This window comes from Coloeus monedula, assembly GCF_965178545.1.
Source record: "Coloeus monedula genome assembly, chromosome: 2".
NCBI classification, from domain to species: domain Eukaryota; kingdom Metazoa; phylum Chordata; class Aves; order Passeriformes; family Corvidae; genus Coloeus; species Coloeus monedula.
This window is the reverse complement of record NC_138782.1, coordinates 115,132,376-115,149,822: the sequence shown is the minus strand read 5'-3', so window position 1 is coordinate 115,149,822 and position 17,447 is coordinate 115,132,376. Positions and strand designations below refer to the sequence as shown.

The 17,447-nt window shown below is 38.8% G+C and overlaps 1 protein-coding gene across 3 annotated transcripts in view; it reads right to left on the bottom strand.

Moving 5' to 3' along the window:
* SUPT3H (SPT3 homolog, SAGA and STAGA complex component) overlaps positions 1 to 17,447 on the bottom strand; it is a 255,145-nt gene that overhangs the window by 120,544 nt on the left and 117,154 nt on the right. For all 3 annotated transcript variants that reach the window (XM_082302713.1, XM_082302715.1, XM_082302714.1), the window contains exon 3: positions 7,997 to 8,081. In XM_082302713.1, the coding sequence (XP_082158839.1) occupies positions 7,997 to 8,081 (85 nt within the window). The remainder of the gene's footprint in view (positions 1 to 7,996; positions 8,082 to 17,447) is intronic.

Sequence of the window (17,447 nt, the reverse complement as noted above, 5' to 3'; positions counted from 1 at the left end):
CCTGAAACTATCAGGTTTGCTTGAAATCAGATAAGGTGATTTAAAAACTACAATGAATTTGCTCTGTTAACCACTCTGAGATGACCTTTAAGGTTTATGAGTTACACTTAAAGATCATGCAGAATTTTACACTACCCTTTTTCTGACACAGATAACCATAAATCAGTTTGTGTCTTTCGCAACTTAAAGTTTACAGGTTCCTTTTTTTTTTTTTCAGAATCAATGAAAAAAAAGTTTCTATAACAAAAATACAGCTAGTGCCTGAAGCCTCAGAAGTGAGACGTCTCTCACTCTCAGTTCACTTAAGAAGTCCAGATTTTAAATGCATGGCCAGAATTCTAAATAACTACTTTAGGACATCAAGAATCACATCCTTGAAGTGCCCATTTATCTCTTCTGACACAAAAGATGATCTGGCGTCATTAGCTCAGCTTTAGAAAAACATGTTTGTCATATTTGTTTGCTTTTATGTTTTACCACTTATAAGTTTTTGATTCTATCAATTTAATTTATTAATTTCTGCCATAATAAGAATACTAGGGAAGATGGGACTTGGTGTGCAGTTATGGACTTTACACACATTTTCATATACTTAAAATAGTCTATTTACACCAAACAAACAAGTTAAAGAAAGAATGAACTGAGTATCAGTTTTCTGTTTGACTTCTGGAGCTTTGAATGTAATTATGATTTTCAAAATTATAATCAAAATATTGATTAACCAGAGTGCATCATATCGAGCAATAAAAATCTAATGATTACTCTTAAATTTCTTAACTTCATGATCTGTTAATAAGTGACATCAATAGAACAAGCCAAACACCCTGGACACTGCATCCGTACACTGACTGTCCCTACTCATCTCAGCTCATCGCAGGCCTCAACAGCTGTTAATCTCTACTATTTTCCTAAAATGTTACATAAAAATTAAATAAAGGATATATCTGTGCTTTAGAAACATGGGCTGGGATCACCTTATCAATTGTTTTATAAGAGCCCCACAAGCCAAGGGAATTGAGTACATATATGTTTAAGAATGCCACGGATTCCAAAGCTCCCACGAGTGAAATTTCATACCTATTTCATTCCTCTTGCCCAACAGCCTAAACAGGAATCTGATGTGAAGGGTGGAAAAAGCAACCCTGTACATATAGAGACATATATTCTTATACATGTCCAGTACATATAAATCCACTACATTGCTTTTAAAGGCCCTGACTGATAACAGAAAATCAGGAAATACTGGGATTATTGCTGCCTGCACTACCTTCAGTCTTTATATATTATATGTATTACAAGCCAACCACATTGATGACTTTTTGTTTTCCATTCATTCTAGTCAATGCTTGGATCTTTTTCTTCACTATTGGTACAATTTTGTAGGTAAATATTATTCATTTCCTTCTATTTGATAACTTAGGTTTTTAATAACAGTATTTTAGTGTCTTTCCACTTGTAAGGTCAGTGAAATTCATCACCACTGGATGCTGAGCAGCATCTCTGCATGACCAGACAAAGAGCAGCAGCTCTGTCTTATAGCATATGCTGACCCTGCACAGAGATCCATGGCAAAAAAAAACCCCAAAAACCCTGACTAAGTAAGTCATCAAATCCTCAATCTTAAGAGAAAACATGGAGAACACCCAGAATCCCTACCTGGGATTCCTGAATCATCTCCTGAAGTAGATTCTGTGCTTGAGAGTCTATAGGTCTGAATATGGTGAAAAAGGGGGAGGTAATGTTAAAAGTAGAAAACTTAGGACATGGCTTTTCATATGAATTACCATATAAATCTATCATATAAAGCTAAATATTGACCACATTTAAATGCTGCAAATACACAGATAACAATTAAGAACCACTTGCTAGAGATAAAGCCCCATCTCTTCTTTTCTATCCCACATGGGAAATGCAGACAAACACACAGTGCTGGTACCCAGGGAAATTTTTATTCTACAGACTTATTTTCCAGTTCGATTTCTTCCAGGGCAGGTGTGCCATGTGTTTGCTGCAAATGTATGCATGTTGTTTATTTGACTCTACAGCAGAACAGATGAATAGGGGAAGGATTTCTCCCAGATGGTTTTTGTGAAGTCCCTTTATCCCATCCATGTAAACACACAGCGTGTTCCGGTTTGCCGGGCTGTACATCCACCCTGTGACTTAGTACAAAGTCTGAATGTTTAGTTAGCCAGAAGATTGTTTCCATCCTGTGATTCATTAGGTCCCTATGGTACCCTCGACTTCCTTTATTTTGTACAATCACAAATTATATTAGTTTGTCTTATTTTGATAACCCCTATAATTAATGTCCTGCACAGGAAACTTTATTACTGTTTTAAAACAGACTCATAAAACAAGGACTTTTCCCGTTGCTGGGGTGGCGTAAGCGACAGTTGCATGTAACTTTGGGATCAAGAGGGAACAGCGCTTCACACTGTTGGTTTTTATCAGTGGGCAATTCCTGCTCATGAAGGAGCTGCTTTCAATTCTTTCCTTTTTAAAAGGAATGTCAGAAATGCTACAATTATGTATATAAAGGTTACAAGTCTAACAGTTCAAAAACGTCGTAAACAAACCTGGAGCTGTGTGAGGTTATACATTAAAGTGACTAATCTGATTTGTGAATGAATAACAACTGTGATTTGATTTTTAAAAATCAAAAACCTGTACAAGCAAAAACCTGTAAAGGACCAAGAAAGCTTTATCTTTGCTTCTGTTTAAATCCCCATTTTTCCTACTCGCCTCTCCCACTGTCATAGTCTTTTTCTCTCAAAGGGCAAGTGAAGGTGAGTTTTCCCTTCTCTTTTTGTTTTAAACAGCAATAAAAAGAATAACAGCTGCAGGAATAAGGCTGGAAAGAGAAGAAAGTACAACATGTTGATCCAGAAAATATACAGCCCTTTGAAAACATAAAATTCATGCTGCTCATGATAAATAACTTTGCATTTTCTATCAGTAAACTTATCCTTATGCTTGTCTCTGTATTTTCACCATTCCTTTTCATAGGAAAAAAGTGGCAAATGACCACCCAGTCTTTACTAAACTTCTTACTACAAAAAGGAATATATTCCACAGGACGGGTTTACCACAGACTTACTCAGGACTTGGCACACTGCTGAATCTCTGCATCTCACTGTAAGTTTTCTACCTATGAATTACTGCTGCAATTTAATACAATCTACATATTCCAGTATAGACTGTTCACCTGCTGACCTGTGCTTTGTGTTTTGGTTGAGACCAAAGGACTGATTCTGAATTAAATATGTTATGTGTGTAAGACATAATTTATTTCAAATAGTAAAAACAAGAAAAAAAAATCCATTTGTATACTCAAATTGTTTGTTTATGCATATATGTAACTCAGGACCCAAATCATGCTCCTACAAAGGAAGCAAGAATGGAATATTAATAGCATTAGGTAGCAGCACAAGTTGTATGAAATTAAATACCATAGGAAGATAAAAGTAAATGATGAAAGAAATCCCAACAGATATCATGTACAACATAATTTTGGGCAACTGAGGTTCCTTTAAGTTGACACTACTGAATTCTAAAAAAAAAAGGCAACCAACTGTGTCTGACTTCAATCATTCGACATCAGTTGGAGAGATCAGAGTCCATCTTCTAGCAGACACACACTGGCTGACAGGGAGCAAACCACAATTCTATTAACATGAATTCTACCATTCATGACAGTCTCCATAAGGACTTATCACACATTACAAAGAATTACAGGAGATAAAACATTTAAAGCATGCAGTCCAAGGCTGTTGTGATGTGCTGTGGCCCTCCCTCTCAGCAGCCACTCTTTCATGGACAGACAAAGTTACTTACCTGGATTTTTTGGTGTGCATATGTTTAATTTACTTATTCCCTTGCTGAACTCTGCCCTTTTGCTAAAATATCTTCCATTTTGTAAAAATAAATCTAGTCTCTTCCCAGAAGCCATCTGATATCTCTGAAACAAAACGTAAAGGACTGAACTTCAACTCTAGTGCTACACTGAATAACCAAATTCTGTGAAAAAGGTGCCTGCACTACTCCTGCCATACCCAGTGTGCCTAAACTGCTGCTATTTCATTCTGGTAACAAACACCCAGCTGATACATTGTCAGCACAAGGAATGTAATTCCTTAACAGGGTTTCTGATTTAATTAGTGCATACTGATTTTATTGTATATTTGCCTTTGAAGTATCAACAAGGATCTATGGCCCAATCAAGAGAAGATACTAATAATATTTAGCTTTCATTTTCTTATGAACCAGCCCAGCATGATAAAAATTCTGGAGAGAGCTGGTGAAGGCAAAGAGGGACATTTCCTCCTGACAGCAAACCTCTCAATGGTAGTTTAATGATGAGCAAAATTCCTATTCCATTCCTCTTACTTACAGGCTCTTTTTTGTTTGTTTTGGGGGCTTTTTTGGTGGGGTGGGAGTGTTTTGTTTTGGTGTTTGTTTTGTTTTGTTTTCACGAAGTGCTGAATAACCTACATTTGTCCTAAAAGAGGATCTTTGAGTCCCCCTTCTAAGGGTCTGAATAGATATGAATAGATTATTATAGAAGATGCTGTTTCAAAACCTTCTCACTGCACACGGACAGTGTATCGAAGAATGAAATAAGAGAGGCCTCATTCCACTTCAAACGGTCAAGAATTTAAAGGCTTGTCCCCTTCTGATCAACACCTTTTTGCACTCCCTGTTGAACTGTTTTTGCAGGCACAACTTTCCTTGTACTGCTTGTGCTTAACCATAAAGAAAATACAGCTTTGATTGGAACCTCTAGTCTTAGCACATATAAAGAAGTACAGTTTTAGGGTAACATGAAGGCATTTATAAATTCCTTAAACATTTACCTATAAATGAACATTTAGATCTGTTACCAGAAACTATCAGCCAACAATGAACTTGATTTCAAATTAAAACTTAAATTCATTGTGCTTATCAAATACATAATGCTTGACCAAAAAATTTACAGGACTTTCTAGTGTAGGAGTTTTAAGATTTTCTGTTGCTTGATATACAAAAACCAAAAGTTATAATAATTACAATAAAAGCATAAAAAAATTCAAATTCATGACACAAATATGATGGAATTTATCTCTCACCTTTCATGCCTATCTCCTAGATATTCAAACCCAAGCCACCTGTCAAGGGATTCCTTTGTTAGTCAGCTGAGAAAATAAATTCCTTGAGAGATACAAGCCCATTCAACTCCAAAAGTAATTTTAGGATGACATGAATCTTCCTCTGGAGATGCTCATTTCCTCTACTTCTAGTAGAATTTCCCTTAATGTAAAGCAGTATGCATATTGTTCAATATACATCCAAAAATTGATCATAAAATGTGATGAAGACTCTTAAAAGTCTGCTTTCCAGGATTTTGCCTTGTTAGTGCACTCATCTGCTACAGCAGCCGGACTTCATGAAGTGTATAGTGGTTTGAAGCAGTGACTGTTTAAATCTGTCCAAACCAGACCCTGATTTAATAGAGTTCAGATCAACTCTGAAAATAGGAAGTTAGAACTATAAACCTGCGAGATATCAAAAGTCAACCAATCAAAGGTAATCATGCTGGCAACTTATTTTTTAATGCAGAGGCTCAAACCTGGACTTAATCAACAAGAACAAGCTCTTCTTACAAATGCTTATTATGAAAGATGTGTGCAACATGCCAGCTTTATTGCAGGCATAGAAGTAATTTCTACAGTTTAGCCTTCTACCTGTATTATGGATGGAAAAATGGACATGAACTAAACAAGAAATCATTAAATTACATAGTGAGAACTGCATAGTCCATTAACATGAGTAATATGACAAAATCCAGGTGGTAAGCAATAAATTCACTTCTGCAGTCAGCTTCAATTATAAATCCAATTATAAATTCAATTATAAAAATAGCATTTTTCTAGTACTGGGTAAATACCAGCAAAGACACCTATATGTAAAGAGAAAATTCCATGTAACTGCACAGAACAGCTCAATAAGGATGTGCAGTTGAGGATGACAAATGTGCAAAATTCCCTATCAGAAGCCCGCGACATGTAAAACACTACTGATTTAAGAGTTCCGGCATGTGCATGTCAGAGGTCAAAGCAATGAGCTATTAAAGATACTTTCACTTCCTCAGAAATAAAGTGCTGTCTTGGGCTGGGAGGGGAAAGGTTAGAAAAGCTGTTTATCTGCCGCTCTGTTCCCATTCTTCCTTCTGTCAGGAAATCCTACAAGCTGCTGCACCCCACGCAGGGTTAACCCCGGGTCACGTCCAGCCCCCGAGTAAGTTCCCGGCTTTGATTAAAGTGCAAAGACCACACGACCACAGGTTGCACTTTCTCAGCTGCAGGGCTTGGTAATGCTCAGCTCAGCGAAGCCTCGTCGGGACAGAACAGCCCAGACTCCACCACGTTACTGCTGAGGGAAGAGCGAAGCTGCAGCCATCGGTTTGCATACATTACAGGGGTCATTAACAAAGAGAAAATGTTACTTTATCAGAACTAAAGCGAGAATAAGGACTACAAATATATGCCCAGGGCAGCATGTTTAACCAGTGGGAAACCTGCAGAGAGGGGAGAGACGTTGTCCCCTCCGAGGAGCCACAGGGCACGTTCACGACAGCCCAAGAGGAGTGTAATAAGGAAAGAATCCACAAAGATGCCAGGAGACTGTGGAGACAGGGATACACTGTTGGGCTGCAGAGGTATGAGCAGAAACAAACTGCCTGGAGCTGGAAGGGATGCCAAGGCATTTGCTGAGGTGCAGGAAACTACCGAATGGCTGCTGGATTAGGTGCAAAGCTGAAGGAAAACACCTGTTGCAGGCAAACCGTGGGCAAGGGGCAGTCTAATTTTAGTATATTTCTATTTAAAAATCAAATGCATTATGTGCATGAATATGTAGAAATATATATAAAATATATATTTTATACACACGTACATATTTATAATGTGTGCTGGATCCCATTCTGAATGTCATCATTTTACAGAATTTTTTAGTTCTAGTTAATGTAGTACCAGAACCTACCTTGAAACTTTAAAAGCTTTGTCATTGCTAAAAGGGCTCATTACAAAGAAGAGGTGTAGGAACTTGCAGCTCAAAGCTCTAGCTGATCCAAGAACTCATCAGATGTAAATATTAGTTATAATATATATTAGTAAAATCTATATATGTTAGTTCCATATAATATCCATTCCCACACATGCTGGAAATTTCATTCAAATCACAGAATCATTAAGGTTGGAAAAGACCTCTGAGATCATCAAGTCCAACCATTAACCCAGCACTGCCAAGGCCACCAATAAACCACGTCCCTCAGAGCCAAATCTACATGTCTTTTAAAGACTATAATAGGAAAAACACACTTGTCATGATTCCCAACCTACAGGTGCCGTGTCAGATTATACCTTTCTATACAAAGGTACAGTCATTTGTCAGATGTCAAATTCATGCCATGGTGTAAAATACCATGCTTGATTTCTTAAGAGGAATTGTTGAACTTTAATAAAATACAGAGAGGTTCAAATTTAGAATTGTTTCTGACAGATGTGATTCAAAACAACCTCATTTATGTAACACTTTCATTGGCTTTCAGTCTATTAAAATGTTCCATGTTTCTGCATTATTTTTTGACAGAAATCAAAACATCACATAGAAGGAATATTACGACATAAATCCTAAGCAAATAATGCATTAACGCAAATAATAGAACATTAAAAAAAAAAAAAAAAAAGATAGCAAGGCTGTCTTTAGAAGAATAGCCAGTTTTTTTCTTTTTAACAACTTGAAGTTTTTAACAAAAAAACCCACCAGCTTTCTTCCCAGGCTTAGGTGGGGTTGCACATCTGGTTCTACAGATCACTGAGACCAGAGCATCACCCTCAGTTTCTGTGTTTTATTTGTTTCTAAACCCTGGACAATCTGTTTGTCATTTGTTCAGGAAAATATCATGTGGATTGAAGAAGTTTTAGAGTGCAGATTATTCAGCCAGTTATGTTCTTACCAAATTTATCAACTGAGTGTGGACAATGTCTTCCACCAGAATAGCGGTTTCATGGAGTGGCCTCCGAGCATCTCCCAGGGAAAACCTGAAAGACAGAGTTTTATTGCAAGGTTATGGAAATTAGTTGAAAAGAAATAAAGTATTGGTCTCCCGAAAGATAAAAAGAAGAAAATAGGAATAATAACAACAAGCTTAATACAGCTGTATGTACAGAAATGCTGGATCACTCAGCGTGGTGCAAGGATTATAAACCAAAGTCATATGACTAGTGGAGCAAAAGAGCTGCAAGAACGTACACTAAAGCATGGGCAGGGAAAAACTGAAAGATTGAGGAAACAGACGAAAATCCAGTCTGTAGGAACATTTTTGTACACGCTCCATCCCCTCAATAAACAACGCTGGTAAACTGCTAACAGCAGATGAGGAGAAGACTGAGATACTCAACATCTTTTTTGCCTCAGTCTTCAATGGCAACTTCTCTTACCACACCTCTCTAGATGATCTTTAATGTCCCTTTCAACCCAACTCATTTTATGATTCCATGAGAAAAAGACCAGGTAAAGCCTGAGCGTTTCCCATAAAATTCCCCAATGGTGGCTCACTGAAAAGATCATTACATGCATAGCAAAATAAAAAACTGCTACTCCAGTCTTACTTCATTCTAGTGAAAGACAGCTTCTGGGCTTTCTAGTATTTCCTCAACATTTTTGAAAATAAAATGTATTCTCTCCTCCTAAGTTGAGTTTTTAAAATACAAAAAACTTGTACAGTAAAATATATTAATTGTAAATTAAGTAGCACAGGCCAACAATGACACTACAGATTCTTACAAAAATAGTGAAAATTTATTTACAAGAAAGACTCAGATCTTTATAGGTGGCGGAATATATCAATTATTTACTTACGAAAGAGTTAGTCTACCTTGAAATAAAGTAAAACAATATTTTATCTATAAACAACTAAAGAGCTTTATAGTAGGCTTCTTTTTCTTTATATAATAATGAAATTATGTCCAGTGTTCTGCAAACAGCATTTGAAATTCTAATAATAAATAAATAATAAATAATTTTTTAAAAAATAAATATCAGCCTAATACGTGTAAGAGAACAACAAGAACTACTCAGGTAAAATGTGAGCATAATCCACTGTACTATACTGGTCATAGCATGAGGAAATTACACTCTGTATTTGTCCCCTATCATTTGTCTCTCTTGTTGGGACTATCAGCATCTTAAAGAGAAAGTTGTGGTTTGTAACATGTTGTACATCTCTCAAACAAACACAACTCAGATAATTTTTTGTCTATTATGCAGGGCTGCACATGTACATGGATTAGAATGTCAGGCACTTCCTAGGAGTATAAGCACAGCACAACAATCCATCCAGAGACTATCAAATATCTTATAAACTGCAAATACATGGACATGCTATAAGAAATACATATAAAAATAAAAATATTTAGTACCATAGTACATCGGAATATTAAACAATATTTAAACCATCACAGATTCAAAAAAAATGCTCGTACAGGATAAAGCTCCAGTATTTTTTTTTTTTAACAGTAAGGTTTGTAAATAAATGAAAATGACAATTGATAGCTGTTTTTAAACACACAGGGTATATAAAACCAAAGAGAAGAGTTATCACAAACATAATATACTGTTCATTCGTAACTGCTGGTATTTAAATTTTTAAAAGTAATTATTCTTTCTTTTTAAGGCTTTAAGTACAAAATAAAACAACTATTCAAGACAGTACTAAACACCTGGTTTCCAGCCTCATCATCTTAGACATACATTTATCATGCTCACAGTTTTACTCAGCACCTCAAATGTACAAATTAAAGGATTTGGGGTTTCTTTTTCAAAGACAAAAAAGTGCAAGAATGAAAACCTGTTTTTGAGGCAGGATGCTGCCTCCACACTGAGCTGCCCACCCTGTCTGTGTTCAGAAATCTCTCTCACAAGTAATTAACAGTTCCCCAAATGGCAGGAGGGGCAGAGGAGTTGCATTCATGACGCAGCACATTGACCCAAGAGGAGACAAATATCAAATCTTTTTGGTCCACTCTGAAGCAAAAGAATACCACTCAGGATAAGGGGCAGTAGTTTCAAACTGAAAGAAGATAGATTTAGAACAGGTACTAGGAGGAAATTCTTCCCTGTGAGGGTGGTGAGGCCCTGGCACAGGTTGGCCAGAGAAGCTGTGGCTGCCCCATCCCTGGAAGTGTCCAAGGCCAGACTGGACAGGGCTTTGAACAACCTGGGATAGAGGAAGGTGTCCCTACCCATGGCAGAGGGTGGAACAAGATGATCTTTAAGGCCCCTTCTAACCCAAACCATCCTGTGATTCTGTAATAGACCAGAGTTGATGCTGAGACATGAAGAAGAGTTCAAGTCAAAGGCACTACTTGATTTCATAGAAAATCGAGTTCCAGATGCACCTACTTTCTTCCTACCTCACTTCCATGCTTTCTACCTTCCAAAGCTATTTCTACCTCAGTTTGCCTTCACTGTTTTCCCATGTAACTTCTGCCAGCTTCTTTCCCACACACAGAAAACTAGATACTGGCAGGGTGGTTTCAGAAAAAAAGTAAAAACCACCACACCCGCCCACAGACACTTCCTTTTTCTTTGCAATGGATCTGGGATTTTCAGACACTAAAATAAAAGTAAAGCTTCTATATTCATTAACTGTATTTGTATAGCATTTGATATGTTTCTTGATTCTAACATGCTGCTAGGATAACATTATTTAAGATACCAAACACAGCCTTTTTTTACATCTTTCTGCTACCAGAGGTAATAATTAGAAATGCACAAGCAGCTTATTACTTTAACTCTTTCATTTTTTCCCTCATTTTTGCATTGTACCTCTCCACAAAAGAATAAACACTAAACTAAGAGTCAGATGGCTCAGATTTTCCCAACTTGCAGAATACAGAGTAGTTTAAGAACTAAAAGAAAACACTTTAAAAAAAAGACCCCCAAATTTGATGCCCTTGCTTCTGGGAAGTGAAGCTGAACCTGATGCTTTAATATAAGTTATGAATTTTAGTTCGCATGTGCTTTGCTTTTATGGTTCATGAGAGTCTTTTAAAGAACCTTCCATTCACTACACATATTAATAAGTCTTCCTATGAAATGCATAAAAATTCCATTGAAAATAAAAAAAGAGCTGTTTCTCTACAGGTAAATGCTGAAGAGGAAGTATATCAAAATACTACGTTAGCAGGGCATCAAAGCAGTAAAGTATTATGGAAGACAGTCCTGGTAATAGAAGCATCAACCCATTAGACATGTCATACAATAACAAAGCCTTCTTAGAAGATCCTATTTCAAAGGTTTGTCTGTTTTAAGGAAACATTTTTACAAGGCGGGGATCAACTTACCCAGATTTTCACAGGAGGATTAAAATAGTAGCATGGAGAAAGAAAAGACTGCAGCAGCGCTTTTATTGTTTACTTTTAGCTTCTATTTCTAATTTATTTAAGTTCCTGTAATGATGTTTCCAGGCTCTTCAAAAGGGTAAATGTCCAAGCCACTAAGTGCCTACATGAAGTATCATGGTACTATGTGTAAACACACGCTCATATTTGGCACATGCTAAGGTCTGACTGCTGCTCATGGTGCAGGGACTGACATTTCTAAGAACTTTAAAATGGGCAGCTGCAGAAATAGATAAAGCACTTTTTGCTATATTTTTGGAGGTTTAAATGCCTGAGAAAGGTACTGGGGCAGGCATGGCACAGGCTTGGTTCAAACACCTCGATGCAGAGCTCTCCAGGTGGCCAGACCACCAGGAGAGCAGACTGTGGAGACAGAAAGCTGCTGCAACCTCCCGTCCTCCACAGCCTCAAAAAGCTGTCCTGGCCAGAAAGGAACTATAACCAGGGTGGCTGGGAGTGCACTGAGCTAGAATAAACAGTTTCCCTCACTGGGGCTTCTACTGAGTTCACACCATAACAAGGCTGCCCCAATGCATTCAGAATTAACCACCTCAAATAAACGTGATGAATCCAGCCTAGGGAAAGTATAAAAGCAGCCAGGTAGTCTGGTGGGAAATGTTTGCTGCTTTTTTTTTTTTCTCTCTCTTCTAGAAATCCCTAACAATTCTCCTTTTCTCTTTCTACATAAAGGATGAGCGTGTGCCCAGGTTGGCAAGAAGGCCAATGGCACCTGGCTTGTGTCAGCAAGTGTGGCAGCAGGACCAGGCAGTGACTGTCCCTCTGCGCTGGGCACTGCTGAGGCCACACCTCGAATGCTGTGTCCAGTTCTGGGCCCCTCATGAGAAGAAAGACATTGAGGGGCTGGAGCATGTCCAGAGAAGGGAACCGAGCTGGGGAAGGGTCTGGAGCACAAGTCTGATGCGGAGCAGCTGAGGGAGGTGGGGGTGCTCAGCCTGGAGAAAAGGAGGCTCAGGGGGAACCTTCTGGCTCTGCACAACTCCCTGACAGGAGGGGCAGCCGGGGGGGTCGGGCTCTGCTCCCAGTTAACAAGCAACAGGATGCAAGGAAATGGCCTCAACTTGTTTCAGGGGAGATTTAGACTGGGTGTTAGAAAAATTTTCTTCACAGAAGGGGTTGTCAAGCACTGGAACACGCTGCTCAGGGCAGTGGTGGAGTCACCAGTCCTGGAGAGATTTAAAAGACCTGTGGAAGTGGTTCTGAGGAACACGGTTTGGTGACTGACCTGGCAGTGCTGGGTTAGTGGCTGGACTAACCAACCGAAAGACCTCAATGCTGTTAGAGGTCTTTTCCAAGCTGAATAAATCTATGATTCCATGATCCAAACTGCCATAGGGCAAGCAAACACTTCTGCCCTCAACACAGAAGTATTTATTTGCTCCTGCCTACAACCAGACTGGGACTGTTGATCACAAGGATCCATGTGCCTGTGATGCCAGAGACACTGACTGGGTGCACACTGTGTATGTGGGAATGTAGCCCACGACCTGGATGAGAGGTTTGAGATCCACGCAACAATCTGGACATGCATCTGGGCTGCATATTAGAGACCAGAGGGTTTGTGAGTTGGCTACTGGAGGGACTAGGAGGTCCACACCAGCTGCTGGGGAGGCTGTGGGGCTTGTTTTTGAGACCCATTTGCTTTGTGTGTCTCTGCAGGTGAGGACTGAGCCCTCCAGCACAATGACTGAGCTTGAGACTACTGGATTTAGCAACGTCCAAAGTGTGGGGGCTCATCACATACAGAACCAGCTGATTCACTGTTACGAATCTAAAACCAGGCAAGGATCCCATAAAATCACAGAGGAGAAATCAGCTACTAGATATATTTGGACTGAGCAATATCTGGGCTCACATCTCTTCAGTATTGTTAAGAGCACACAGTAAATTTCTCTTCTTTCAGCTGTTTGGCAGAATTGTACTTGGAATATGCAGCATATTAATTCTCAGAGATGTTAGCATATTATAAGCAAGTGATTTCTGAAATACATGAAATATTGGAAACCTGACGGCCAGGTGGTGACAAAAAAAAAAAACAAACAGTTTTACAGTACTGACCACAAAAATGTCCAGAAAACGTCCAGCAGTTTGAACACCTGAAGAATAAGCACTGCAAATGACTGAAAATCAGTAAAAAGAAGCTTTGGAAAATCAGTAATACAATATGTTGAAGTAATTCACTTTAGTACCAGAGGATGCTTACTCTGAGACAAAGATAAAAGTATGGAGATCGGGTCCCTTAGGTGACCAAAAGTTAGGAGTCTCCTCTGATGAGCACGGGAACGAGCCTATCATTGCAACAGATATCCCAGAGAAAATCGCATAAGGATAGTACCTTTTTCAAAGTCTCAAAAGCTAAAGATAACTCCTGTCTCTAGGTTTTTTTTGCCATGGCTGCTGCTGAACAAATTAGGCAGAAGTAGAGACTGAAAGGAAAGAGATGACTTGTGCCAAACCAGAAAATTGATCAGACACGCACAGGAGGACACATTGTACAGAGAGCAGAAAAGGAAAGAACAAAATCCAGAGGAAGAAACTGTCCTGAGTAAAAGGATGATTTCAATAGGGGAAAGAGAGATAAATAACAAGGTCTTAAAAATCATTTCTATTTTATGTTAAGATACGTTGTATCAGAGAGAGGTGAAGTTGCTGTTTTGTAGACTTCACTTCTTCCTAATACTGTCAGTACACTTACTGAGACATTAATTTAAAAAGTAAATAATCTTGCTTGCTATATTGCCTAAGCTTAAGGAAAAAGGGAACAATCCAAAGCACTGAGTTATGTTAACTAACCAGCATGTTCTACCAGCACTACCTGAAAAAGCACTGGAATTTATACTGCTATTTATATATTTATCTGCTCATCAGTTAACTTCCACCAAAGCCCTTTTAGAAAGAAAAGGTAATCTTGATTCCAATCAGAGTTCATGGCTAATATATTTATCTGCTTGGATTAATGAAATTAAGTATGCAGAGATTTTATGACATGCTGAGCATGGTCCTTTACCAGGATTTAGTGCAAATCTGAGATGTAGAGTCAAACTCCAAGTTGTACCTATGTCAGATTTCTCTTTATAGCTTAGAAAAATTACATTTAAGTTACAACAAAAACAAGCATTAAAAACCTACAACAAGATTAATACAGATATTACAAAAATCAGGGTTGTACATCTGCAGCTGCACAGACCAGGCAATTTGTGTATCTACTTTGATATATGGGTAGGTGTGTAGATAATTGGCTATAGCGCATTCAGTTAATTGGGTAACAGTAATTACCTTGCTTTGTGTATGAAACTGAGTTAATCTGTATTGACTTCAACCACTCTTTCAGCACTATTTCCTCTACCAGGTCTTTTCTGTCTGTCCATTCCTTCTGACAGAGTATTCCTGGATCTCTCTAATGCTTGACAGTGTTACTGATGCCTTCTCTAACTGCTGAAGGGACACCATGCACATCCCTTTCTTAGACCTAAACTTCTCTGGACAATTACATATTTTCATGTCTAAAACCTGAGGAATGTATCTCACTACCCAGATAATGTGAACAGCAGTAACTCTCTTTTTCCTGCTTCTACAAAGACTAGAGACACTACAGGAATTTACTAAAACTAATTACCACCTATTTATTCAGCAAGTAGAGACATCCTACTACCTTATTTAAATACTATAATATTAACTCTATGCATTTGATTACTAAATTTTTGAATCTTTACTAAAAGAAACTCAGCTCAAGGAAGACATGTTTCCCCAAATGTGTATGGCAGTGAGAAGGGCAAGTACAGGAAGGACCTGAAACATCAGATACAAAATTGGGCTTTTTTCAGTCTAAAATTAAGCTGTGATGATGTCTGCAGATATTGAGAAAGCATAAACAAGAAGAGAAACATTACATAATACCATTTAATTATTCAAAAGTACATACTGACAAGGAAACAGATAAAATTTAGAAAAGGAGCATTTAGAACAAATTAGAAGGAAAATATCTGAAAACAAGAGCGAAAACCCTCTGTAACCATCACAGAAGGAAGAGAATCTTCAGTGCAGGAAACACAAAAAACTAAGCTTGGCCAAGAACTGGGGAGGGGTCTTGTGATGTTAAACAAGTACACAAAAGGAAATCATGATTATGTGAATTAAAATAATTTTAAAAGAGATAAAACCCCATCCTATTATGGTATATCACCTGCAACTCTGTCTCTGGAGTCTGAAATAAGCTTCCCTGATGCTTATAATAATTAAAATTCTAAAACCAGGAAGAGACTTCATAATGAATAATTATTTTGACCTTATTGAAAACTTTATAATGCTTTCTTTCTTAATGGTTCCCTGCAGATACTTCTCAATCACCAGGGTGGAAAGCATCATCCACTCATCATTGTTCCCCTGAGTTAAGACCTAAACAAGGCAAGACCTTTGTTAGAGCAACTTTGTTTACCTGAAAATCAAAGTAGTTTGTTTACACCCTGAGTTTTTAAACAGTGAGGTCTGCCAGGCAGCAGGATTAACAATGCCTAACATCCTGCCAAATGAAAAGTCCAATTCTTCTCACAAAAAGACAAACCCTGCCCTCAGTGACGCCACCATAAATCAAGAAAAACACAAAATCCTCAGGGATAAATTTCAGAGATGCTGAAGTCTCCCAACTCCATGGGAGGTCATTCTGTTTTGACTCAACAAAGTGTTTTAAGCATGAACGTTCTGAATCATATGCTTAAGTTGATTTTGAATGCTTCAATAACTTGAGGAAACTAAGTCATATCCTAAATTTTCCCTTTAGAAAGGGCAACTTTTGTTAACGTTTCTTTAAATACACTATCAAGTAGGCAGTAAGACATTTCTATCCAATTTTTTCCTTAATAAATTCATATTCATGCCTGCACAATCACTGTCTTGAAGGCCAGAAGAGAGGAAAAAATAGGAAAAAAGAAGATACCACTATATCACTTCTACTGCATGAATCACAGACCAGTCGAGGTTGGACATGTGGAGATACCCAGTTCAATTCCCCTGCTCAAATTATTTCCTCAGGGCTGCAGCCACTCAAGTTTTGGGCTTCTCCAAGGATGGAGACCCCACAACTTCTCTGCAAAAAGTTCCCACCCATTTGGCCACCCTCACAGTAAAAAAGTGTTTTCTTTATTTTTAAGTGGAATTTCCTGTATTGCAATCTGCGCTCAGTGGCTCCCGTCCAGTCACTGGCCACCACCGAAGGAAGGCTGGCTCTGTCTGCTTTACTGCCTCCCATCAGGTACTTACACATATTGATAAGATCTCCCCGATCCTTCTCTTCTCCAGGATGAACTGACCTGGCTCTCACAAGCCTCTCCTGTAGGAGAGATGCTCCAGTCCCTTAAGCATCTCAGTGGCCCCTCACTGGACTTATTTAAGTATTTCCATATCTCTCTTGTACTGGTAAGTCCAGCAGTGGCCCCAGAGATCCAGCTGGGTCTGTCCAGTGCAGAGGGGAAGGATCACATCCCTCACCTGCCTAATGCATCCCAGTGTGCTGCTCCCCAAGAGCACACAGCTGCCACATGTCCACCTTCACTGCTGGTTCCAGCCTGTTCTGGTGCCTGGGGTTATTCGTCCCTTGAGACACAACTTAGGATTCCCCTTTACAGGGCTTCATGAGGTTCCTGTTGGAACATTTCTCCAGCCTGGTGAGGTCCCTCCAAATGACAGCACAACCATTGGGTCCATCAGCCACTCCTGGTTTTGTATCATCATCAAACTGCTGTGGGTGCACTCGTGTCCCGTAACCCAGGTCAGTAATAAAGACATTACACAGTGCTGACCCCAGCATCAACCCCTGGGATCTACAGAGGGACTTCATGCTGCTGGTACCAACCCTGTGAACAGAGCCCTCTGTCCATCCCTTTATCTATTTCATCAGCTTGCACAAGATGATGTTACAGGAGACAGTGACCAAAGCCTTGCCCAAGTCAAGGCAAACAGCACTCCCTGCTCATCCTTCATACAGTGCAC